The sequence below is a fragment of the Aulonocara stuartgranti genome (assembly GCF_965226115.1).
Source record: "Aulonocara stuartgranti genome assembly, chromosome: 10".
NCBI lineage: Eukaryota > Metazoa > Chordata > Actinopteri > Cichliformes > Cichlidae > Aulonocara > Aulonocara stuartgranti.
In genome coordinates, this window is record NC_138946.1 from 14,729,264 (window position 1) to 14,754,596 (window position 25,333).

At 40.6% G+C, this 25,333-nt stretch overlaps 2 protein-coding genes across 5 annotated transcripts in view; one reads left to right on the forward strand and one right to left on the reverse strand.

The window, feature by feature from the left end:
- The window catches only part of fgf13b (fibroblast growth factor 13b), a 17,344-nt gene extending 15,025 nt beyond the window's left edge, over positions 1-2,319 (forward strand). For all 3 annotated transcript variants that reach the window (XM_082548511.1, XM_082548512.1, XM_082548510.1), the window contains exon 5: positions 2,172-2,319. In XM_082548511.1, the coding sequence (XP_082404637.1) occupies positions 2,172-2,311 (140 nt within the window). In that variant the 3' untranslated portion in view covers positions 2,312-2,319. The remainder of the gene's footprint in view (positions 1-2,171) is intronic.
- A 3,965-nt stretch (positions 2,320-6,284) lies between these two features.
- On the reverse strand, positions 6,285-23,336 carry LOC309716134 (actin filament-associated protein 1-like 1). Of its 2 annotated transcripts, XM_082549764.1 has the most exons (19): positions 23,158-23,336; positions 15,886-16,014; positions 14,245-14,325; positions 14,033-14,118; positions 13,837-13,948; positions 13,634-13,723; positions 13,303-13,514; positions 12,885-13,064; positions 12,696-12,788; positions 12,040-12,142; positions 10,378-10,533; positions 9,582-9,796; positions 9,229-9,374; positions 9,034-9,112; positions 8,492-8,600; positions 8,219-8,386; positions 7,959-8,125; positions 7,186-7,311; positions 6,285-7,109 (listed from the first exon to the last, which is right to left on the reverse strand). In XM_082549764.1, the coding sequence occupies exons 1-19, from the start codon at positions 23,177-23,179 to the stop codon at positions 7,083-7,085; spliced, it is 2,301 nt and encodes a 766-aa protein (XP_082405890.1). In that variant the 5' UTR covers positions 23,180-23,336; the 3' UTR covers positions 6,285-7,082. The 2 variants fall into 2 exon arrangements, with proteins under 2 accessions (XP_082405890.1, XP_082405891.1); XM_082549765.1 differs by lacking the exon at positions 7,186-7,311.
- Positions 23,337-25,333: the final 1,997 nt, after the last annotated feature.

Consider the following 25,333-nt stretch of genomic DNA (forward strand, 5'->3'; position numbering starts at 1 on the left):
ACATCTTTTTATAGTCAAAACTTTAAATAAGAAGCTCAGCATGTGCACAAGTACGAGTTCAAGGCTTACTGTAGGTTTCAAACTGAGAAGAGAAAAGCTGTGTTTAAGAGACGCAGCCAATCAGAAGAAAGCTGGCTTAAAGGGAGGGTGGTCTTCCTGGGTGAGGGGTGGTTTGTTTCAGATAGTGGATGCAGAAAGGCCTATCATAAGATAAACAAGAATGTCTTTGAACTGTAAATCATGCAGAGGTACTCAAGTAGAGTCCAAGAATGAAAAACATGAGTCTGGAAATGAGCAGAGTAGGCCTGCTTTCCAATTAAACTTGCAGTATTTACATATTCATATATTCTGAGTTTGTCAGTGAGGGAGGAAAGAAGTTAAATTAAGATACGTGTTGAAAAAGAAAATCGTTTTAAGAAAAAAAAAATAGAGTAGCAATTTTTTTTAAGTTTAAAACATGTCCAGAGGGGCTGTTTAAATATTAATGACTAAATATGCAGCGATCGGTGTTAACACTGGGAAAAAGCTATAGATGAGCTTATAACCCCCGCGTGTTCATGTAGAACAAAATAGACAGCTAATTGTGAAAATGGTTTTGAGCACCTCGGGGTGAGTTTGGCAGCTTAGTGAAAACAAAAGCAGAATCTCAGCGAACCTATAGCACTCGCTATTAAAGTGAGTCATGCTCATAAATGATGAAGTATAAAACTGTGCAGGTACCATTTACACCAGCAAAGCAAACACGGTGTGTCCGTTACCCCTGACCCTCGCAATTTCAGGGCTCTAGAAACTATGGCTGTGATGTATTACGTCACAAGTATATGTTAGGTTAAACAAATGAAGTTGTGATAGCATCTAAGAGAGCAAACTGTACTAAGGCTTCATTGATTAAGAGCTTGGGGCCGCTCTTGGAAAGCTTTCTCCCCTATAGAAGATTTAGGATTCCAAAAATTCAGAGGACCCCTGACCTATGGAAAATATCTGCCTTCCTGGACTAACTTAGAACCCATCTGCTATTTGCACTCTTTGCTTGAAGGTCTTATCGTCTTTAAAACTGATTTTGTGTCTTGTTAGTTTATAAAAGATTTAACTGGATTCTATACAAGGAAGGTCATTGTAGATGGTAATATATAGAAGCTTTACAGATTTACAGGCTAGAGTGAAAGCACACTGAAAAGAATGCCAGCGCCAGAAGATAAACATTGAAATGTAAATGCAGATTGGGTACTCATGAATAAAAACAATAATTGAGTCTTAAATGGCATAAAAGGAAAGTTTATGCCCAAATACTCTCGAGGAGGGGGAAAACATCAATAATTACATTCCTGGCCACCAGATATGATAGTGTTAGGCGACCCAATTCTCGGGTTTGATTTACCAGTGCCGGTCATCCAGAAAAACAAGAAAATACCAGGAAAATAGGAAAAGAGGGAATAATCAATATTTCTGCATAGCAAGGTGATAATGGATCCACAGAGATTGGTTATCTGACTCTGCTGCAGCATTTCTGACCATTTAGTATCACCACTTCTGGATGCATTAGATAGCTGTTTCCATTGAAAGAGCAGTAAAATGCACTGTACACCATCTGACCGGCAGCGAACAGCAGATACAAAAAGTTAGCTGAAGAGACACATATTTCCCCGGAGACTTAGCGGAGGGCAAAACAAAGCTGAAAAGGGAATGAATATTGGAGTTACATTCATCAAACGGACATGAACACGACTCCATATAACGCTGCTAATGCAGCTAATGGATGTGTTCAGTGTGTGGCAACTGTTTGGTAACAGGCTTCCAGCCTAAAGGCTAATATGTCAGTGACCAGAAGCCATCAGGCATTATATGAAAGTGAGGAAAAAGGAAAAAAAAAACCCTGAACTCTTAGTTAACTGTTTATTTTTTTTTTGCCAGTTATTGAAATTAAGATTAGAATTTACCCATTTATGGAGTGTTACAGTCTTTAAATTTCTCTCTGATGATAAAATAGCGTCTTAAAATCAGAATTAATTAGTCTGTGGAAACTGAATCTCCCAGGTGCAGAGGAACTGACTGAACAAAGCTGTGCAGACTACACCCATGTGACAAAGACCAGTGGCAATAACTGAATTAATGATTCTTGTCTTGTCTTGTCTTGTGTGTCTGTCTGCATGTGTGTGTGTGTGGGGGTGTAGTGGCCATGTACAGGGAGCCCTCCCTCCATGACTTGACAGAACTCTCCCGTTCAGGCAGCGGCACACCGACCAAGAGCCGCAGCGCTTCGGCCCTACTTAATGGCGGCGGGAAGACACCCAGCAACAACGACTTATCCTAGCCCCCCGACCCCTCACACCGTACCACACATACACATGCACATACACATGCACACTCAGACACACTCCCATGCAGACGCACACATACACACACAGATCTCAGGCCGACATGCCCACACATCAGACTGGTGAGGGGTGGGAGAAAAAGAAGGAGGACGGGGACGTGTTCTTCCACTAAACGGAGCCCACTGTGACTGACTGTGATGTAAATAAATCAAGGACAATCAATCCGTCTGGCTCTGCTGCCCCTGGTGTGCAGAGGGACGGGACCTGCGACTCTCTTCCCTCGGACGGGTCCTCCTGCTGTATCGTGAACAGTTGGATCAAGCGAGGGAGCGATAGAGAAGAGGGGACAGAGGAAGTCAGACAGTCAGTCACGCAGTCAGATAAACAGACTGTTACAGAGAACCAAAGAGTACAAGTATTAACCCACTAGGTTATTACTACGAAATGGCACGCGGCTGGAAAGTTACAGAGTTACAATGGAAGGAAGTCTTTATCTAATCTACCGTACGCTATGTTTACACAGAGCTCATGGGTTTAAGTCATATTTTTAAAACTGACAAACATATTCCTTGTACACTTATAAGGACTTATCATTTGTTTGCATGCAGGTGTGCCTGTGCATGTGTGAGAGAGAGCGAGAGAGAGAGATTGAGTACATGCTGTGCTTGCGATAGGCGTGCTGTGTGTGTGTGTTTGTGTGGGAGAGAAAGTGTGTGTGTGTGTGTGTGTGTGTGTGCACGCATGTGTCTTGAGGGTGGGGGTTGGGATTTTACCTTTTTAAGATCTGTTGTATATTGGACAAACCCCCCGAGGGCTTGAGCAGGTTACGGTAAGGTTTACTGTATATGCTTCCATGCTTACTTCTTACAAGCAATGCTGTCGTTTCTCTTTCCGTTCGTCGTTGTTGTCCCTTGCCGTTTGTTTGTTTGTTGTTGCATGGAAGCTTGTGGACCTCTGCTCAGTAGCAGCATGCTGAAGGTCCTTTTTCTTTTCCCCCCTCTCTCCTGGTCTTACGTGTTCCTGACCATAAGAGAACACTAGTGAGCCAATAGTGTGATACCAGAACACTAGTGAACTAATGTGAGGGTGTTAGAACACTACTGGACCAATAGTATTGCACCAGAACACGGGCGGACCAATGGTGTTGGACCAGAACTTTGGTGAACAGCACAGATTAACTTAATATTTTGGTTCCTGCTGTGGACAAACTAGAAATGCACTAAATAAACTCTTTCTAAGGAAGTGAACTGTCTCCCTTGTGTATTTATTCAAGCATTTTGCACCTGGCTGATGTCATGTCTGTTTCAAATGTTTGAAGTCTGGCTTATAATATTTGAATTTTATCAACAGTCAAGGCAGCGCTCACATTTCTTTTTCTTATTACATAAGACATATTTTTATTCTATTGCTCCAGTGGGCTGCTGATAGTTTTGGTTTCATGCCCAGCGCCGACGGTTTTACCACCACCAAAGGCGGAAGATGAATTAGTCCCTATGAAAACGTGTTGATAGTGGCTTGTGTGGATTACCGAGTGTAACAGTGCTGATTTGCTAGCACTCCATAACGGGGGTCTGTGAATACAACCTCGCGGATTAATGTAAGACTTCAGGCATGAAAAATAATAATTAATGTAAAACCTCACCAACTAATCGTGGTAAAAGCTCATTAAATAATTATGCAAACCCTCATGAATTATCAGGAGTACATAAATAAAACAGCTCTTGCATGAAGCGGGGCGTTAATTAATGCCACATGTATGTCATTCATCGTGAATTAGGATATATTAATCATGTTCATAGTCGTCTGCAGTTTACGGGGTGGGCTCTAAAACAAAATTTGCACATGTTTATTATGTTTAATTCCAGATGTTGCAGTCATGATGAGTTAACCATGGCTCTTCATGTTTTTGCTTGGTATTATAAAGTGGTGACCTGCTCCTTCATTAACACTGTTAAATGCTAAATGATGAATAATGGTGTAAAATCGAGTGTACTCATTTATAGAAAGGAGTGGCAATGCTAAATGCTTACAGAAGAAGCACAGCATATTTAATTTTGACATATGAATGAAGGGAAATGACTCTTAATAAAGTAAAATATTTATTTTACATTGTCTCAACTTTGTAGTAATTTACAATGGATAATACAGTCATGGTAAAAAAAAGTGCAGCCTCTTTTCAATTCTAATGTTTTGCATATCAAATAATAAAAATCATCTGGTCCTTGGCAGATCTTATAAATATACAAAAGAGTGTGTCATTATTTATTTAACGAAGATTAAGCCAAAACAAAAGCAATGTGTGAAAGCTACCACCTTTACTGGTTCCACAGGGATTAAGATGGTAAGAAGTAGATGCTGCTAATCAAAAACACTTGATTGATACTGATAACCAACCAAGTGTGAGAACATCTATAAAAGCAAGTTTTGGCAGTTTGCTGGTCTGGAGCATTCACACGACGCCAATGAGGAACGACATCAGCACTGGTTGTAGAAAAGCAATTGTTGCCGCCAATCAGTTTGGCAGATTTTCCAATTTGCCCTTCCAAAGTGTAAACAATTGAGACAGTGGCCGATGTTCCCAGAAGTGGACTACCCAGCAAATAAATACAATTAGAAAAAGGCTGAATAAGTTTATTCTTTTTCTGGAAGGGTTTTTAGGAGAAAGCCTCTTCTCTTTAAAATCAACATAGTAGCACGTCTTAGGTGTTTCTGAACAAACCACAAGACGTCTGGAACGATGTTCTTTGGGCATATGGACAAAAAACAACCACGGAATATCAGCACAAACTCCTCGTACTGACTGCCAAGCACAGTGACCTCAACCCGACTGCTACCCTCAAACAACTGAAACAACGCTGTAAAGAAAAGCGGGCAAAAATTCTCCCACAAAGATGTGAGAGACTGATGAAGTCATACAAATGATTATTTCAAGGTACTTCAAATTATAGCTGATAAAAGTGGTTCTACTAGCTTAAGAATCATGGGCGTGCTTAAATAAATAATGTATTATGCATTGCTTTTCTTCATCTGAGGTTGTATTAACTTAATCTTAAGAACTGGTGAAGACCAGATCAATATATTTAGTTATGCCCTGATCAAATGATGTAAAACAAAGAATCGGCAGAGGGTGCACTCTCTTTTTACCGTGACTGTATGTTTGATACAGATATTAAAAACACGCAAACCACTTTATCTGAAGGCTCAAAGAAGCCATGCTTGTTATTCAGACATTTGGAGTTTAACAGAGCACGTGAATGATGATCGAAAACCGCATGGTGCTGCACTGAACATATGCATAAAACACTTAAGTTAATCACTGTAGGATCCAAACAGGATTCTGGATAAAGTGAATTTGTGTTTTTCATGCATGAAAACGTTTTTTATGAGTTGTACCATGAACAGAAATGACATTTATTGCCTTATCTAGCAGACGAAGAGAAAGAATTATAACGCTGTTTTATTCACACTCACCTAACGTTCAACTCCAACCCATAAGCCTTTAAACACTTTCTCACTGTCTCACAATCAGTGAGGTCAGCTACAGTATTGGGCTCCGTAAACTGTCCATGGAGACCTCAACAACATTCAAGCTGGAGGAGCTTGGCATTGAACCACTGCCCTCTCACATAGTAGCTTTGACTGTAGTTATCTTCACATTAAGGAGCTCCTTGAGCTCTTATAAGAGAGGAAAAAACCTTAAGTATTGACTTATTTTAATGTTGAACTTAGCATAATTAACTTCAACTTGCCTTTGGAAGCAAAACAAGAACATTAAAACAAAAGTGGTATTTTATTTGACCACTAGGTGGTGCTTCTATTTCAGAGCTCTGTTGCTATTATTGGTAACTCATCTTGGGGGTGGATGAGAGGCAGCAATAAAAGAAACTCTGGTAAAGAATCTTAAAAGTCTAAAGAAATGAGGGAAAATAGACACGGGGGACATAAAATAAACAGTCCCAAACACAAATATTCTTTATAAAATTATTTACTCCAACATTTGCGTGTGTTCGTTTCTCAGTGAAGGGCAGGTAAAGCAGACACAGGCATTTATCTTCAAATGATTCAGCTGAGAGGGGCCGAGGACACATTTATGCAATCACAAAATACAACAAGATAAAGTGCAAAAGTCAAATGTGAAAAATAAGAGTCATATAAAGGTTAAAACCAATTGTTTCACATTGCAACAACAAACATTTATTCATTGCTTTTAGGAACAGTGTCTACTCGATATTTTTTATTAAACGTATAAATACACAATTAAGATATGAGATTCTGTACTTCTCTTACTAATAATGATAATTTAAGATTATAACTAAAAAAATTTCTTTAACCAGGTTTTTCATTTTTCATTTCCAAGTATCAAGTATAAAAATAATACAAACCAGTGGGTGTAGCTAAAACGTCTTGCCTGTAACGCTGAACTCACAGTGTTGAAGAACTACACTCTCCCTTTGCTACGCTTTCCTTTTTTTTTTTTAAACTTTCTGCAGCCCTGTGCAAATGTAAACACGCATGCAAACTCACACCAACACGTACACATCACGTTCATAGTGATCCACATTAACACGGTACTGATGTATCAGCTGAGCATGTCGTATTTACAGTAGCTGGTGCAGCATCACGCTGCCTGTACTTTTCCTTTAGATGAAATGAGAGCGCAATGCCTCCGAGTCCATCCTTTCTCTCTTCAGTGCCAGTTTTCTTGCTCTTCTTGCGTTTTCCTTTCAAACGTCCTCGTCTCCATCTGTCGATCTGTTTATGATCACTCTATGTCCCCTTCTTTGACTCCCACTCCTGGAAACAGTAAAACGGGAGCATGTGAGTCAAGCAGTTTTTGGTCCTCGCACACACAAACACACGCGCACTCTACCTTTGCCTTCTGCATCACATTCCCCTTGGAGGAGGCGTAAAGAGACGGAGGCCGCTTTCGAAGCTCAGATGCCGCGTTGACAGGCACAGTCTCCATGTAAACCTTTTCAACCTTACTGCCCTGCGCCTACGCACGAACACACAGGCAACCCCCCCAAAAAACAGTAAAAGTTTGATTTCACTTATTTGAGCCCAGTGATGTTACTTTAAAAACAACACAAGAAGACCAAAAGTTCTTCCAGTCAAAAGCAGATGGATTACTAAAACAAGCATACAAGAACACAGAAAGAATGAAGAGAGAAACACCAAAACAAGCAAACACAGAAACTCATTATAAATGTCTAAAATGAGAAACATATGTTAGCAAACAAACATATAAAGCCTGATAAAATAAAAGTCAAATAAATAAGGGCCATATGGTCAAATAAATGACTTGTCTGGTAACAGACACTGCACACTGATTTAAAGGATTTGTCTTAATACAGTCCCAGCTGTTCATATGAGAAATCCCTCAGCTCATGTTCTGGACAAAAATCAACCGTAAATCTTCACTGAAGCTCATATGAACTTTTAGCAGTCGTTGATATTGATGTATTTTTAGTATCATCTTTTTACCTCCATCCTAAACAAAAAACCTCACGACTGCATTTAAATGTATGTATGTAAAGAACTCTTATAAGAGCGTTTGTATATATTTTAAAGTACATTCATTAAGAGTTTTCTAAGGAGAGCTTCAGTTCCAGCTGTAAACAGATGTGTGTGTTTGCTGCCTACCTTGACGTTGATCTTGGTATCAGTAGGTGGACCCAGTGCCCCTCTAGCCAGTGACTTCTTCAGGTTTTCTTTGACCTCTGTCAGTCTCAGTTCCAGCTCCACCCGTTCCTCCTCCTTCTGTTTGCACAGTGTTTCCAGCTCAGCTAACTGCTTTTCCACACTATTACCTGAACACACACACACACACACACACACTCATAATTAGGACCGCTATGAAGCCTACGACTGAACAAGCGCTGTGTGTGTGATTCGTCTCTGACCTGTGCCGCTCTTCCCCTCCTCCTTCAACTGCCTTTTCTCCTTGCGCAGGGAAATCAGTGCATTTCTGAGGTCCTCCTTCTGCTTCTCCAACTCCTCTTTCTCTCTCAGGTACCGCCTGGCATCCTCCTCTGCCCGTGTCTTCCCATACCGCCCATACTGATTCACATCTATGATGTGAAAAAGAAGGAAATGAAGACAGATTTGGCCACATTTGAACCCAAATCACTTTCATGGAGACAGTCTAATGAATTATGAAATTAACCGAGACTCACTGGAGGCATGTCTCTTAATGGCAGCTTGTTGTTCAGTTTTCTCAGAGTCCCTGCTGGAGAACGAAGCGTGACGTCTCACCTGGCCTCCTCTGCTCTCCACATCCACTTCCTGCAACAGAATAATTTAATGAATTCTAATTAACAAAATGTAATAGAGGAACTTTAAGGAAAAGGAAAATACTATAAATACTATATGTTTATATGACTGATAAATGTAAGCTTTTTAAAGATCGGATTAAAAAAGAAAAAAGAAAACATATTTTGTTAATCTATTATCCAAAATCTTATTAGTAGTTTCACTAGGGCTCCAGTGAAGCTCAACACAGAATGGTATTAAAATCCTAAGTTACAAAAAAATGGTGTTTGTATTCTGTAAATTTGCAATAAATTTCAATGAATGAATGTAAGAGAGAGGAGAGGATCAGTGAGAAGAGAAAGAGAGTAGAAGCAGATTTAAACATCTCTGTGTCTGCTGTGTTCAATATAAAGGTTTTTGTATCTCATCACTTGCTTAGAATTAAAGAAAAATAAAGTTTTCTCACCGCAACACTTTCATAGACCTCATCGTAAGTTCTGGAGTCTATTGAAGCACTACTGGAGGAGTTAGCTGTTGTAGCCCACCTGGGAGAAAAAGAAGAGGAAGATATATGAATATAAAAATGAGTATTTCAAAATAAAAGCTGTAATAAAAGACTGTTGGGTAAACATATGCACAAAAACGCATACTGTTGACTCACAAGAAGGAGTGTCTGGCAGCATGCCGTATGTCAGTAAGTGTGTCCACATCGATGTAATCATAGTGCAACTCTTCAGGGAGAGTGCTGCTGCCGGTTTCTGCAAATAAAACTCCAAGCCAGCGGCCAAGATCCTCAGAGCAGCTGGCCTGAATGACACACAAACACGAACAGACACACGCACATTTGTTAGTCCATGAGCAGAAAAATGTAAGGTGTGGCATGCCTGTGCGCACACTGATGATACCTCTCAGCTATATCAACAGTGATGCAACCAAGTGGCACAAATAAAATCAGTCTGTATATACATTAAATCTCCTGTGCTGGATAAAATGATTCAAGATCTCCTGCTTCACCTCCAGAGCTGCCAGCTCGTTGCCTCCCTGTAGGATGCGGAAAGAGAACGGATGTTTAGGTCCAAGCCCGCCTGGCATCACCTCTGCCCCCTTGAGTGGCACCACAATGATTGGGGGTCGCTGGTCCCCAGGGTCCTTCTGTAGGTACAAACTTCCACCCCGGAGCACGCACCACCGCTCCCTCCAAGAGCCGCTCAGACACACGCTCAGATATCCTGATGAGTGTGTTAAAAAGAACGTATTTACATTTTATTCATTGTCATATAATGTACCCAACACTGTTTGATGTGACGTTCGGTTTCTGGATCTAAATTAGATGTTATTATCATGAAATTAAAATGATATGATGTTTTTATAAGTTGTTATATTGGCATGAATGCTAAAAATGAGTCATTTTAGCTTGTTCTTAGGTGTTGGCTAGGCAAACTGATGATGTCATAACAACAGATATGGAATAAAAACTTCAGGGACTTAATATCTACTTGTGCCCATTACAGCACATTATAATTGTTTAGCTCCTGATCATGGAGGAGGAATTCGTGGACAAATATTTGGTGTATTATAGGAAGAATATGTACAATAACTTTTACATCTCTACAGTTATAAGTTTTTTTCCTAAAAGGCATTTTTATTGTTCTGAATTGTGCATCATCAGCATTAATTTGTCCTTTAACACTCTTTGACACTGATGTCAAATTACAAATGCTAATGGAAAACAATCTAAACATCAATCAGCCACTTAGATGATTCTCTAACTAACCAGCCATTCAACAAAGTATTCATCAGGTCTTCTCACCAGAGCGGGGGTTGTCATGCTGGCCAGAAGACAAAGGAGACTCTCCTGGTAAAGGAGGTTTCCGCTTGGAAAAGGTGATGATCCGATTGATTTTCCTCCCAGCTGCTCGGCTCATCGACCCGGTCAGCTCTGAAAATGCTCCACGCTTCCCCCTGTCTGAAGTCAAACACATCCTGAAGTTGAACTTTATAACATCCAGCCAGTAAAACAGACAATGTTGCCTCATCATTTAAATATCATGCTGTTATTATTTTTTTTAAGTTTTACATTTTATCAGTTACAATGTAACAAAAACATGATGAAAACTGGAATAAAGTAAAAGGTCTGAATTCTGGAAAAAATACATTTTTGAAAAAGACCCTGCACCCAAACAGGACTCATGAAGCTTTTGAAGAAATAATATCTTGTTATTTCAGAGATGGCTTGTATTTATTCAACCAGACCCCGACAGCCGGTTTGCAAGTTCACTCTGAATGTACCAGGTGCTGCAGTGCACTGTTCACACTACTTCCTGATGATGTCAGTGGGAGACAATTGCAGGAAGAGGACAGGAAGGATGTCATATCTGCTCGAGCCTCACTTCCTGTCTCTCCCTCTCTCTCATGTCTCTTTAGGATCAGAGTTCCTTCGTCCGTAAACAGATTTGAAACAACTGTTTCCCAATTTCACTGTGTTTGACCTATTTTCTAACCCAGCACCAAGGATCTCCCTGGTTTATCCTTCCTGATTTTGTAGATAGAAAAACAAAAATATTGTGTGTGTGTTTGCTTTTGTAGCCTTGTGGGGACCTGAGTTCCAGACCCTGAAAGTGGGGACTCTTAGAAACTGAGGAACCATTTGAAGAACCCTTATTTAAATATTTATGGTTTAAAAAGATGCTAGACTACGTAAAACACTATTCACACAAAACCCATCAACAACCACTAAACTTTGTAACAGACATACAGTTATCATTTACTACAGAGAAGTTGCATCACAGTCATTTACATTTCTCTTAAACTGTAACTATGTTGGTTTCTCTATGTTAAAGATGTAGAATAATGGAGGGAAAAAATCGTCTCCCTGCCAGTTATTAGTTTACCTTTTTTAAAATTTGCTACAAAGTATCAATGAATGAGTCAGAATAGTATTACTCATACAGTGTTCCTCTCTTTTCATAAAAATGGCAACATAAATTAAGCTAGAAGAGCAATGCAGTATATGATGTGTGTTACAAATATACTGAAATGAATCCTTTACCTCCTAATCTTACAACACGTGAGAGGAAGGTGTTATGCCTCTCCCCACAGATCAACAGTGTGCTGCAGCTGCGGAACTGTGCCTAAATACCCTTTAACAACCATCTATCTAAATGTTTGTTTTCACTGTGAAATATGCCAACGAGACCAGAAAGATGCTTTGCTGTGATTTTAAAGAGCATGTAAAGTGTAAATCATGTTGAACTGTCCCAATATATCTGTGGTAACACTGAGAAATTACCCACAGACACTAATCTAACGTTAAATCTCACTATAACCACCGATTTAACCTGCAATAACATGTCTTGTGCTATAATTACTGAGAGTGTACACACAAGAAGCTTATTTCAATGAAGCAACCACAATAAAAAAGAGTCGGTTGCAACAAAAACATCTCAAAAACTGCTGGTGAAGGTTCACGTACTGAGTGAGTCAGTAGTGTCTCGTCCTGACCCGTGTGCAGTGGCCTGACTGTCTGCTGTTGGCCCGCTGTCTGAGTCTGAAGCCTGTCTCTCAGACTGTAGCACCTGGCAACAAAAGGAACAAAACACTTTTACTTCTCTCTTTTATAACATTTGAAGAGAGGAGACAAGGAATAGCAAAAATTGGCACATTTGTCTTTCCGTTTTCATGTTAAAAATAAAAATAAATAAAAATTAATGTATCCTCTGGGAGTATGACTATTTCTTTCTGCCAACGTGGGGTGTAACTGCCATGTCAGCATGCATTCAGTTTGTTCAGGACTTGAAGCTCTTTGAAACCAAGGCAACTCAGCAACCGCAATAATCACCTCACTCACTGCTTGTAAACTAGAAGCCAAAGGAATAGTTGTGTCATGCGTGGGCTGAAAGAGGGTGATGTCAGCGACACTGAAATGTTAAAACTGGGGTATATATTCAGTATGCCACAAATTACATTTGTCATAGTAAGACACAGTAAGAGCACAGCGTTAGACCGGCATTGGGGCTCCTCATTAAGTCTGTTTTATGGGAAATTTTGGTCTTTGTGGCAAGACCACAAAGAGAACACTGCGGACAAACAGTCTGACATTCAAGGACATACGCAGATAAGCACACTCACCTTGTCGAGCTCCAGCTTCCTCTGTATAATTGGAGAAGTTGATCCATCCAGCCCCTCAGTGTTGCTACACTGGCTGCCAACATCGTGGACCACCTGAACAGAGAAAAAGAAAACATTCATTTACAGGCACAGCCTTGTGTCTGCTCATCTGTCTCAGCACCGTGCCTCTAATGAGGTGAAAAAAGGTACCTTGAGCCATCGCTGGGCCTGTTCTTTACTCTGGACTGCCAAGACTAGCGCTTCGCCCCCAGGTAATGAGAAGCGCAACTCGTGACGCTTTTTCCGGCCTTCCTTAGGGACATAGATGACGTTGCAAAGATTCAGTGGGAGCTCTGTGTTGGGAGAGCTCTCTTTGATGCTTTTAAAACACTGTGAAGGAAGAAGTCAAGAACATGCATTATTTGAGTAAAAGATAATCTATGTAAGCCTAGCCTCTTACTGTTATAAGCTGGAAAATAACTGTGTAAACTGTGGCTTACAAATAAGTGTGTTCAACTGTCTGATTCACCATAAATAAATAAGGATTTACCTTGAATAACACCAGAAAAAGACAATTCTTTGATTTGAATGATAAAATAAACATTAATAAACAGCAGCATCTATTTACCTGCAGTTTATTGTCTCGGACAACAACAAGCTGCTTAGCCCACTGGCCAAAGCGTTTCTTTCGCAGTAGGAAGGCACAGATGCGGCAGTCTCGAACCGGTCCATCTGTTCTTTCCTCGGCTGTCCATCTCTGAGGTTGGTCTCGGCCCTTTGCTTCCTCTTCCTCTTCTTCGTAAGACTCGTAGGAACTACTCAGAGCATCTGAGTCATTGTCTGAGTACCAAAGCAATTATTGTTTTACAGAAGATCCACAAAACAAATTGTGATTCACAAAATCCTAGCTCTACTACTAGACATAAACTAGCATGAATAAGGGTCAGATTAAGACTCACAGGAGCTTTTGGGAGGCCCATTCATTCTGGTGGTGGGGTAGTTATTGTCAGCATCTTCATAATAGGCGTCCTCCACAGAGTTCCTGGATGCTACAGGTGAATAGATAGAGTATGTGAGAAAGCAGAACCAAAGGTACTGATCTGATTACCATTATACATGAATGCGCACACACATGTGCGTTTGTATATGCATGTGTTCATACTGGTGGTAAAGTACTGAGGAGTAGATCCCGGATCTAGAGGAACAGCTTCTTCATAGTAGTCATCAGGAAGGGGTGTAGTTGGCAAAGGAGGAGGAGGAGTGTCAGTTGGGGTCTGAAAACCAAAGGTAGCTGCTGAACCAGAACTGGGGGTAAAAGGAAGGCTGGTGTAGGTAAGTAGTTTCTGTGAATGACTTACAGATTTATTGGGATGAGTCTTCTCCTCTTCATCCTTGTGCTCTTTCTGCTCCACTGGAGATGCACTGAGCATGTGCAAATCACAGCCTGATAGGATTAATCATGATTAACTTTATAATTTTATATAAACAGAGGTATAATGATTGTAAATACATACACAAAGGATTTTTTTGTAACTGAACCGAACCGAAGGTATTTTGAAGGACTACTAACCAAAATCCTCAAACAGAGACTCTACAAAGCTCGTGCCATTGCCATAGAGACAGCTGTTCATGTAGACATCAGAGCCGTTCACTGTGGAAAAGACAAATTATGGATTAAAACCAGGATCAGAGTTAGGGTTACATAGCCTATAGCTTTTAGGTCAGGATTAAGAAGGGCTATAGAGACTGAATAATGAAGTATAAATAGTATTTCATCTGCAATAAAAATTAGATCTATGGTGACCTATGTACAGGGAGTACAGAACTGAGATTGAAAATCTTTGTACAGCAAGAACAAAGAAAATGTGTGTGAAAGGTCACAGAAAGGTTTGACAGAAAAAAACAGATACAATGATGCGAAATACACAGCAACTATTTAAAAAAGATGAGTATGGACACGACAGACTGGGTCCAGTCTAATATTTGTTTTCTGAGACCATCGGGATGTTTTGCTGTTCTCATTATCCTCTTTGCATTTCATTATCCTCTTACACGGATCCTTTTATCCTCCCCGACATCCTGTATTCTTCCAGATAAAAAGGGATTTGTCTGTAAAGACCTCAGCAAGATTTCATGTCACAGAGGCTGCATTTTGTAGCACAACAACTGCTGCACTCTCTCAAGTTGAGCAGTTTCAGTGTGGTTGGCTAAACACAGTAGGGTCACACCATTGCAAACAGACAAAAAAAGAAAGACATGCTGTAGTACTGTTGATGTGACACTTCTGACTTTTTTTTTTCTTTTTTTCTTTTTGGCTAAACTGCTGCCATCACACTCAGCTGAATTCATCCTGAATAAATAAAAAAACACTTCTACATTGAATATTCTTATTTCTACATTGTATTGAAATAAAGTGCTGCTTTTACTATTTTTGTAATGCCAGGACATCAAATGCTGCTGTTCTATCTGACCTGCTGGTGTGCAGAAGGTGTTTCTTGGCACTAGTGAGACAAGTCTGGCAATCAAACTGTTTATAATGCATGACTTTTTTCTAATGAAACACCATTTTAAATACTGCCCTGATGTTTCTGCAAGTCATATTTCATCCTAAAATCGTTTTACCAAAACCTAACCAAAATGCAGATGTCCAAAAGACAGAAACTTCAGTCTCTAGATGTCCAATCTTACAGTAGAACTATGCATGCTATAAGAAGCCAGTAGCACCTGACAGAAGAGCAGGAAATAAAATAAATAATAAAAGTAACACAAAAGGGCAATTTTATTATTACTGGGCTCTATCTGAAAGATCAGATCTTTATTATCTTCAAGGGAGAATATATTACACAGTCAGTGGAAATCACAAAACCATCAATCAAACAGCAACATCAAAATCATAGTGAGTGACTTAAAAACAATTGGAAGTTTGGACAAATGAGTTTTTCACTTTATTGATGTAGTCTATCTGCAGCCAGACCTTAAACTGCTTAGACTACGGCTGGCTGGACCAGCCAGGACTGAGTGGACCTTCTTCGAAGTCCTAAATTTAAACAATTGGGAAAGGTCATTCAGTGCAGTTGACTAAGTAAAGAACTGTAAGTTATTTATGTGCTGTGTGAAATGTATTAACCTGTGCTGTACAAGAAACTGTACATGTTAAGAAATATTAACCTGAGTTATTTACATTGCCATCCTAACATTGGAGATTCTGTACCTGACAGCTGCAGTGAGTCCAGGATGTTGCGTATGGATGCCATTTTTTCAGCGGTAGCAGGACTGACCGTCTCGTGGTCCAACATCTTCAGCAGAGAGCCTAACTCATTTACAAGTCGTTCCATCACAACTAGAAACCACAAAAACAGACATCATGTAATACTCTTCTGATTTCAAGAACCACCAGGTTATTCACTTCAACTAAATTTTATTTATATCAATTCATCAAAATATTGTAATGTAAAGATCCCATAATATTAGAGAGAAAACCCCAACAATATGATGATCCCCTATGAGCAAGCACTTGGAGACAGCGGGAAGGGAAAACTTTCTTTTGACAGGAAGAAACCTGCAGCTGAACCAGGCTCAGGGACAGGCAGCCACAAACGGGGTGAGGGGAAAAAGAAAAAAGGAGGGAACAGAGAAACAAGGACAAAACACACACTATGGGAGGGATAACACAAAGTGCAATGCCTTACAAAGCCATATAATGAATGGGGAATGAGAAGAGATAAGTGGAGAAGAACTGCTCAGTGCATCATGGGAAGTCAGGGAGGGATCGTTCTAACTGTATGCCTTATCAAAACGGAAAGTTTTAAGTCTAATCCTAAAAGTAGAGAGGGTGTCTGTCTACTAAATACAAACTGGGAGCTGGGTCCACAGAAGAGCAGCCTAACAGCTGAAAGCTCTGCCTCCCATTCTACTTTTAGAAACTTTTAATAACCACAAATAAGCCTGCAGTCTCAGAGCGAAGTGTTCTGTTTATGATCATATGGTACTGTGAGGTCTTTAAGATATGACGGCCCTGATTATTCAAGACCTTGTGTGTGAGGCGAAGTTTAAATTCAACAGGGAGCCAATGAAGAGAAGCTAATCTGGGAGAAATATGATCTCATTGTTAGTACTCTCACTGCAGTGTTTTGAAACACTGAAAGCTTTTTAGGGAGTTTTTAAAACAGCCTGATAATAATGAATTACAAGAGTCCAGCCACAAAGTAAAAAAGTATGAACTGTTTTTTTTAGCATCACTCTAAGAAAGGGTGTTTCCCATTGAATTTAGCACATGAAAGAAAGCATTCTTACATATTTGTCTAATGTGTGCGCTAAAGGATATGTCCTGGACAAAAATGACTCAAGGATGCCTCACAGTGTTACTGAAGGCCACAGTAATGCAATAGATAGAAAGTATCTGGTTAGACAGCATGTTTCTACGATTTTAAGGATAGCACTACAATAACCAGATTTGTCTGAATTCAGAAGCAGAAAACTGGAGGACATTTAGGCCTTTATGTCTTTAGCTGCTGTAGTCACATTTTATAGATAAATATAACTGCGTACAATCTGCATGGTAATAATGCTTTATGCAGTTTTTAAGGCTATAATATTGTCTAAGGGAAGAATGTTTAAGGTAAAAGCAATAAAGTAAAATCCTGAGTGCTCAGCATGGCCATCAGATCATCACAAGGCCAAACTGTCAGTTCACAAGTGGCATGAAGTCAGTTTGGAACTCAGCTGTCAGCTGCTGCAACAGCTGACAGGGAAAAGATTTTTAACATCCTCTAATGTCACCCTGGTGATTTTGTCCCGCTCGGAGCAAGCCTTTTTGGGAACACAGCGAGTTTTCTGTGTGTCACTACTAAGCGTTAAATCCGACTTTCCACGTTGATATTTTGTGCTTTCTTTGAAAAACTTACTCTTTTCACTCCTACATCCTGTGTGGGTCAAGCGTGTGTGTCCGTGTGTGTGTTTTGTTGACCTTGACATTGTTTCAAATGCCCTGACACACTCTCACACATCCTGCCTGCTCACAGCCAACAAAGAGGAGGAGGAGGAGCAGGAGGGGGAGCCGGAGAAAAAAGAAGGTGAGGAGGAGGAAGCTTCCTTCCCTAAAGGAAATGGAGCCAAAGTGAAGAGGAAAATGTATAGCTTCACCACAGAGGACAGGAGATGGTTACCAAACTGCTTGAAGCCCCAAGTTAGTTCATTTACTTGTTTACTTCTAAATATAAGAAGATTGAAAGGCGTATCTTAGGATTAGTCTGAACCCGGAGCAAGCAGCTTTTCTTCTGATATTGACTTTTAATTAAACACTGAAGACATTAGAACTGCTTCTCTGATATTATCCACTGTTATTTGATGAAGTATTATTCATACACTTGAACAGGTCAAGTGCAACCAAGTCTAAAATAGTTTCATGTCCCTTTGGTTTCCAGTGGGAGGTTTTAATAGCCTGTGCTTTTTATGTGGCTTTATCCACACTGGAAAGATTATAGTTTGTGGAAACATTTAAATTTTGTATTTTTTGGCATTAAAAATGTCAAATTTACAGTTCAGTTTCATTCATAATACAAAGCAGAAAGTTCATAGCTGGAAAGCTGGAAAAGCAACAGGATTTTTCAGCAATGATTTGAAAGAGCAGACTCTTTCGCCTCGTGTCCCTTTTTACAATCTGATCCACTTAATTTTATGGCTTTGTTAAGAAGAACATGCTTCACAATGATTAGTCAGATCAATAAGCTTTAGTATGTTTACAATTTATTATGGCATAAGTACACCTAAAAAAACATAAATAAATGAATTGCCTATTCCCAGAAAAGAAATGGAACAAGGGTTAAATAAAAATAAGATCAAAACAGTCTGTTTTCCTCACACACAACGTGAAGACAGAGAGAGTGAGCGAAAAAGCCCTGACTCTCCCACAAGCCTCTTCCGCCTCCCCCTCTCACTCGGACAATACTCTATTGTCTCCGCAAGGGCCAAAATTAGATGGCCACAATGCTCGGCAAGACCAGAGCAAACAATCGTATTGTCGGAGTCAGAGACTCCCGGAGAAAACAAAACAGGAACTAACACACAGTGTAAGAGGGGCGTGGTGCAACGCAGCTGCACGGTCTCAATCCACGGGCATGCAGGGTTGTATCTCCAGCAGCTGTGTGTGTGCGTGCGTGTGTGTATGAGTGAGTGTACGTGCGAGTGCAGCTGTGGTTTCCTGTCTTTGCTGTCGACAGGAGCTTCTCTCCCCTCCTTCCTGATCTTGACTCTCCTTCACTTCTTCCCACTTTCCCATTTTGTGTCCTGCTGTTTCTGTTTCTGCCCCAACATCTTCTCTCGCTGCATGCTCTCCCTCTATCTCTTGCCCATACTCTACATTTCTCCCAAACCAACTGAATAGAAAGATTCCTATCTGATGGGTGCTCAATTTGCAGATGCATTTTGCTCTACTTGAGGAAACGTCAATTAAAAAACAATCAACAAAGATCTCGAGTAATCAGACCAGTGCTCTGATCTATTTTCTGCCGGTCTCAAAGACACGCACAGTCAAGGACATCAGTCTGCTCTCTCTCTCCCCCTCATCTCTGAGTCTATATCTTTATTTCTCTCTCCTTCTATTTCCCTCTCTCTCTCTCTCAAGGGACCTGAGGGTTCAGAAGCTGAGAATCAGCTGTTCTGCAGGATTGTGGTCTGTCTCACCCACAGAGGGATCTTTGTAATCCCCCACTGCCCCACGCACCCCCACTCCACCCAGAACCACACACATGCAAGCACATACACACACACACACGGCACAAATTTCCTCTTCAAATCCTTTTTTCCCCCACTGATAGACACGATCATTCACTTAACTAAGAGGAAGCACAAACGCTCACTGTTAATTCGTCTCTCGCTTCCTCGTCTGAGTAAACATACAGTCACAAGAGTACAAAGAGGAATGTGTTTGTTTGTGCGTCTTCACGTTCCTTTTTCTGTGTGTTTCCACAGACAGACTTCCTGATGAAGATCAGTCATGAGACTCGGGCCATGCGACTCTCATTTGGACTGATTTAGTGTGTTTGGTTGCAGCTCAGAACAAAACAACTGCTACTTACTGCTGCTGCTGCTGCCGCTTTTCTCGCCGCATAATACCTATAAGCAGCAGGTCAAAACAGGAAAGACACTTTGGCTCTCCTAAACTGAGGCTTTCGTTCCCATCCATTATAATTCGAACACACCAATTAACATAAATCCAAGGCTACCCATCCTCACTTGCCTCTCCCATTCAAAATATCCCTCCATGTTATAATTTTACCAACACTTCATGACTCAGAAGTACTCTATATGAATGCACTGAACTGTACTGCTTTTTGCTTCCATAGATTCTGTTACCTGACTGACATTAATATGTGTAACAAGGGTAATTTAAGACATATACTCTACGCAAAAACCGTATGAAACTGTCCTCTTCCTGCCTCCCCCACACTCCTCAGCACTGAGGTCCCTCCAGATTGCACATTCTCTCTGCCACTCCTTTCTTTCCCTTCCTCTGAGATCCTTTTCCTTCAACTCCTCTCCCTCGCCTGTCTCCCTCTGTCCCTTCCCCAGACACCCATCCTCTTCAGACAGAGGCCAAAGTTCAAGGCTTGGCAGGCCCAGCATCTCCCACTAAGACAAAAGTCTACTTCAGAGACACAGCATCCAGTAATTCATATTTTCGTGACAACAAAAGATGGTGTCAGTGCTTGCCTGGGGTTAGCGTTCAGTCAGACACTTTAAAAAGTCCACAACAAAGATAGCAAGATACTTAAAAAGAAACAGCTGGGGGGAAACAGTAGACGAATTCTTTTCGCATTCTTTTAGTATCTTATCATTTTCTGCAGATAGCAAATGGTGTGGAAACACAGGAAACAGAGGGGCACAAACGACTTTTATAAATACTGAAAGTCTTTATTTGCCCAGAGTGGAATGAAAATGGTTTGTAAAGATAACGCAGCAGCCAGAACACAGTTAGTATGAGTTGTGAAGGCATGAAATCTGGAAATTAGCTAGTTTTCTTTCTTTTCTTGAACTAAGTCTGCAATAATCCTATCAAGTGCACACGATTTAAAATGACTGGACCAGTCCACACTTTACTGTTACTACCTGTCATCACTGTCTTTCACAAATGCAAACACTGAGGCGTACGTACACACACAGACACACGCACCCACTCAAAGGTTTTATTTTTTATTGCTTTTACGGGGAGTGACAGGGTGATGATGAGGACAAAATATCAGGATTCTCTGTTTTTCCACTTTGGTGGCAGGGGGAAGCTGCTATCATCACCACATCAGCTTAGCTTCCACCTACACCAGACACACATGGGACACATGTACAGACCTGCTGCTCTGTTGCGTTTCTGTTACAGAAAATGTAATCACAGCTGATTTGAAGCGCAGCTAATTCTGGCTTCGAGCTGCAGTCTCACTTCCATTCGTGAAGGTTATATTTCTGTGTGAAACACAACTTGAAATCCAATCAAGAGGGAGTTGTGCACTTTCTGAAAATGGAGCGAGGGGGTGTGTTGTGCACTGGAATGAATCGTAGAGGAAAAGGGATTTTAAGGCAAACGTGGCAGAGGTCAAGGCTTGTGACACATATTAAACTGAGGAAAATCATATGTGCAAATGCAATAAACCACTTATAGGCAGAATGCACGCAGAAACAGTGTAAAATTCAGTGAGGGGTATGTTTACCTTTTTAAATTAAAATAGGCTTGTGAGAAAACTTTGCAGCTCTTTAATCTCTCCTTTATCCACAGCTCAGAATCTACCAATTTTTCCCAGCCACTGAAGCTCTTGCAATATTTTGCCAAATCTCCAGTATCAAGTATTCACACATTTACTGTGAGAATATTTTCTCCTGCAGTGTACAGCTGCTCCAACCATTTGGCTGTGGATTTGCCGCTTGTGTCTGAGTGCTCCATGTTTTTCCCCTCCAACACATTTTCACATTGGAAAAGCAGAAGTGTAAATAAAATAACTAAAAGGGCAGCGAGCCCAACGTCTGCCAAAGCCAATGCAGCATTTTCCAGTTTTTAAGGAAAGAAAAAGAAAGTGATCCAGGTGCACAACAAAACTGAATCAGTTCTTCAATTTGTCCATGCGCAACTTTTCATGAAAGTCAGGTTGATAGTTTTTGTTTCATCCTCCTGACAAACAGACAAATTTACAGACAGAAAGGTTCCCTGCTTTTACAGGGAAGAATAACATAGCTTTTATCCTATAAAGAATCACTTCTGATTTGAATGGCCTTTACTAGTTAGCAACATTCGTATCCGTAAGACACAGGTGGCCAATGAATCTCTTAATTAATAATTTATAAAAAGTGATGTGTATAGTATGCTGTAGCCTTCACAATCACCTGGTCTCAAGATGGAAGAACATCTATCTGTGATTTTAGATCAGCTTGTTAGACAGTGTGAGCACCACCATCACTAAAACACCAAATGAGTGAGAATCAGTTGGAAAAGAGACCTCCATTAGAGATCCAGAGATATTTAAGTTTAGTGCCATACTGTGGCATGTAGTGGCCCAACAATGTTATTTCTTTCCTTTTATTTGTCACCTGTCCATAAGACAAAAAAGATTGGCTTATTTACATTTAGCTGCTTCAAAAGACGAATTATCAATAAATTCACACAAATCTTATAATAAAAAGAGATGAACTGCACACTTAATAAAAATACAGTGAACTGGGGAAGTTATGTGTTATAGGATGTTAAGATGAGATGAGATAAGATAAGATAAGAGTCCCAAATTCCAAGATAAGATGCTTAGAATTTAATTCTGCAGCTGCATTGAGCTATGCCATTGACATCCATTTACATTTCCGTTTAATGCAAACTGCCTATTTAACCAGTTACCTCTGTGACAAACGAACCCCCTTTCTTATTATCTTTCAAATTAAGCCCCTTCTTCATCACCTGGTCTCCCGTAAAGAAGCTTCCTGTTTGCAACACAGTGGCCTGAAGGGTTTTGAAACAGAGCAGCCATTCAGCTGCTGCTGCTTCCCACCAGCAGCGCTGCTTCCAACAGGGCACTTTTCTGTTGGTATCAGATTGCATCACTCTACCTGAGGATACCTCCTCCATCCACTCACACAGCGCACCACCCGGCGCGTGGCTGTATGACATCACTCCCCACTCCCCAGGAGTCAACCGGCAGCGAGGCGCGAGTCGCTCTGCTCGCTCACTCAGAGAAACTTGAGACAGATGCTGCTTCTCCATTCACGTGTGTTTAACGAGAAGCCAGATGTATTAAAACCACCCATAACATCGCTTTTGTTTGGAAAAGAACTGTATATCGTATCTGATACGGTGGATAATGTTTTTTAATGTAACCAGTTGTTTCTGTTTGGGTTTATGAATGTGGCCTCGCTGTGGAGGAGCTCTTGCATTTACACTGGTGCCCACCCAACCTATGGAGGCTTTATCATAAAGTATTTACAGTTACCGTGCGATACATGGATATTTACTTACCACTCTGTCGTTTGGAGTCCATGTCTTCAGATGTTCTGAAGTCTGTGCCGCCCGATTTGTTTCCAGTAATAATCCCTCAGTTGCTTCGGTTACAAGTTCTGCTCATGTGAGAAGAGTTGTACCCGCATACACAGCGGAGGTCTGTCGGCCTCTGTGCGGCCAAGTGAGTCAGAGTGGCCGCTACACTTTTTGAGTAGGGGCTGCTTGTTCATCATCAAGAGTCCCGCTGGGTCCTAGTGCTGGTGGTGTTCTGTTACAGATCCACAGTGACAATAGTCATCATAGCATTACAGCTTGGTAGTAACATGGCAATACCGGGGTAGTAGTTTGGTACGGAAGGCATAATACTCACATGATCATGTAATTCCTACAGTATTAACCAGACAACAGGTTTTTATTAGCAAATATATCTGGTTGGAGGCCGGGATGCATACTGTTGGGGCCAGAAATATGCACTTTCTTACTTTAAGAGATCATAAACCATAATTATTAAAGGCAGAATAATTTTTTAACGTTAAGAAGGTCCTTACTCAAGGATCATGCACATGTTTGAGTCTACAGTGCTCTGGAAAAGGTTTAAGCAATGCCTGATTTTCAGGAGCCAGACTTTCTTGGAATTTTTTTTTTTTTTTTTTTTTGTTTTTTTGAAGTGGTCTTGAGCAATAGTTCTCCAGGATTTCTGAAGGTCTTTCTCTTTTTTTCCATTTTCTTTGAAAGTCATTCATTGACTGCTTTTGGCTCCTTGGACTTCACCATTTTCAGAGGAATTTTTATTTGTTTGTGTCACGGGTTGCAGGACTCCGGAGTGCGTTGTAACAGAGACAGTTTATTCACAAAAATCTTCACCAAGTGTATTTACAGGCAGTGCGAGGACAGTGCTATATACAAGATGTGCGAGGACGGGTTCCAGGGCTCCAGGGAAAACAAGGGGATCACACACACGCTCACGCCAACCTCTCTCCGCTAGTGACCAGCCACCTCTTACACGCTCCACACGGGGAAACACGGGGACGGGTCCGGGGAATCTAGAACAGAGAGACAAGTGTTACTTTCTGAGGTGGAAGTGTGGGAAAGTAGGGCTCGACGTGTACTGACAGGAGTCTTCACAACAATCCAGCGTTGAACAGCTGATCTCCTCCTTCTGATATACCAGCTGGTCTGATGAGGCCCAGGTGTGCATGATCCGGGAGGGCATGGGCCGAGGGCGTGAACCCGCCATGAGTTCCGCCCCGGCAAAACAGGGGAGGGGGAGAGAGATTGCTGATCAGTGCCTTGCCGACCCCGCAGGTCGTGACAGTTTGGTTGTTTGTTAGGACCCGAAGTCTGAACCACTCAAGCATAAAAAATAACCTAACTAAAGGAATGAAACAGTTTTGCTTCTATATATAAGTTAGCAAAGAATCAGTTTTGCAAAAACAGATAATTTGTTCCTATTTCTTTAGTCAAATCTATAATACAAAATGGCACTGATATCAAGGTTTGACAGGTATAAAATTGTATTTTTTTTTTCATCCTTAAACTTGGGAAGTCCCACTATGGTGTGCAGTGTGTCCCTAAAAAATCTAAAGGAAATTGGAAAAGTGGGGGACAAAATAAGTAGAAGGGCTAAAAATAACTAAATAAAATCTACCTACAGCAGATGAACAATATCTGAACGTCACATCATTGCAAAACAGCAAGATATCTAGTAAAGACCTGACACGGGACCTGAGAGATGCATCTGGCTCTTCAGCTGATTATCTACTGTTCACTGAAGCATCATCAGAAAGGAAAAGTAAGTGGGAGAAAATAATGAGGTATGCTAGATTATACAAGAACTGGACTGAAAATTCCATTTTTGGTTTAAATCATATATGAACAAAGGGAGGTAAAACAGTGAGTTTCTAAAGCCGCCTAAAAACACAGTGGAGGTCTTTCAAGAAGCCTGGAAACTATTTCTTGAAGATGACTTATTAAAGAAGAGTTTGGCTGAAGGAGTTCAGTCTCTCTCACACAAAAAGTCAAATATTAATGTTGGTGTTCTTTAGAATGGTGAAAACTGTCTTTTTCAAGAAAAAAAAATCAAATCCAGATAGTTTTGAAGCTGTTGAGATAATTATTAGAATTTTGTTCAGCAATTTGTCATATGTCACGATGGCTCCACCATGAATATGAGACTATTAATATGAAATAAAAT

What these genes read in the sequence shown, in the direction of transcription:
- LOC309716134 (XM_082549764.1), bottom strand. Translation starts at nt 23,179, where the DNA reads ATGGACTCCAAACGACAGAGTG. An exon ending in GGACTCCAAACGACAGAGTG is followed by an intron (nt 16,015 to 23,157) that starts GTAAGTAAATAT and finishes TGTGGTTTCTAG; the next exon opens with TTGTGATGGAACGACTTGTA. An exon ending in AGACTCATCCCAATAAATCT is followed by an intron (nt 13,949 to 14,032) that starts GTAAGTCATTCA and finishes TTTGGTTTTCAG; the next exon opens with ACCCCAACTGACACTCCTCC.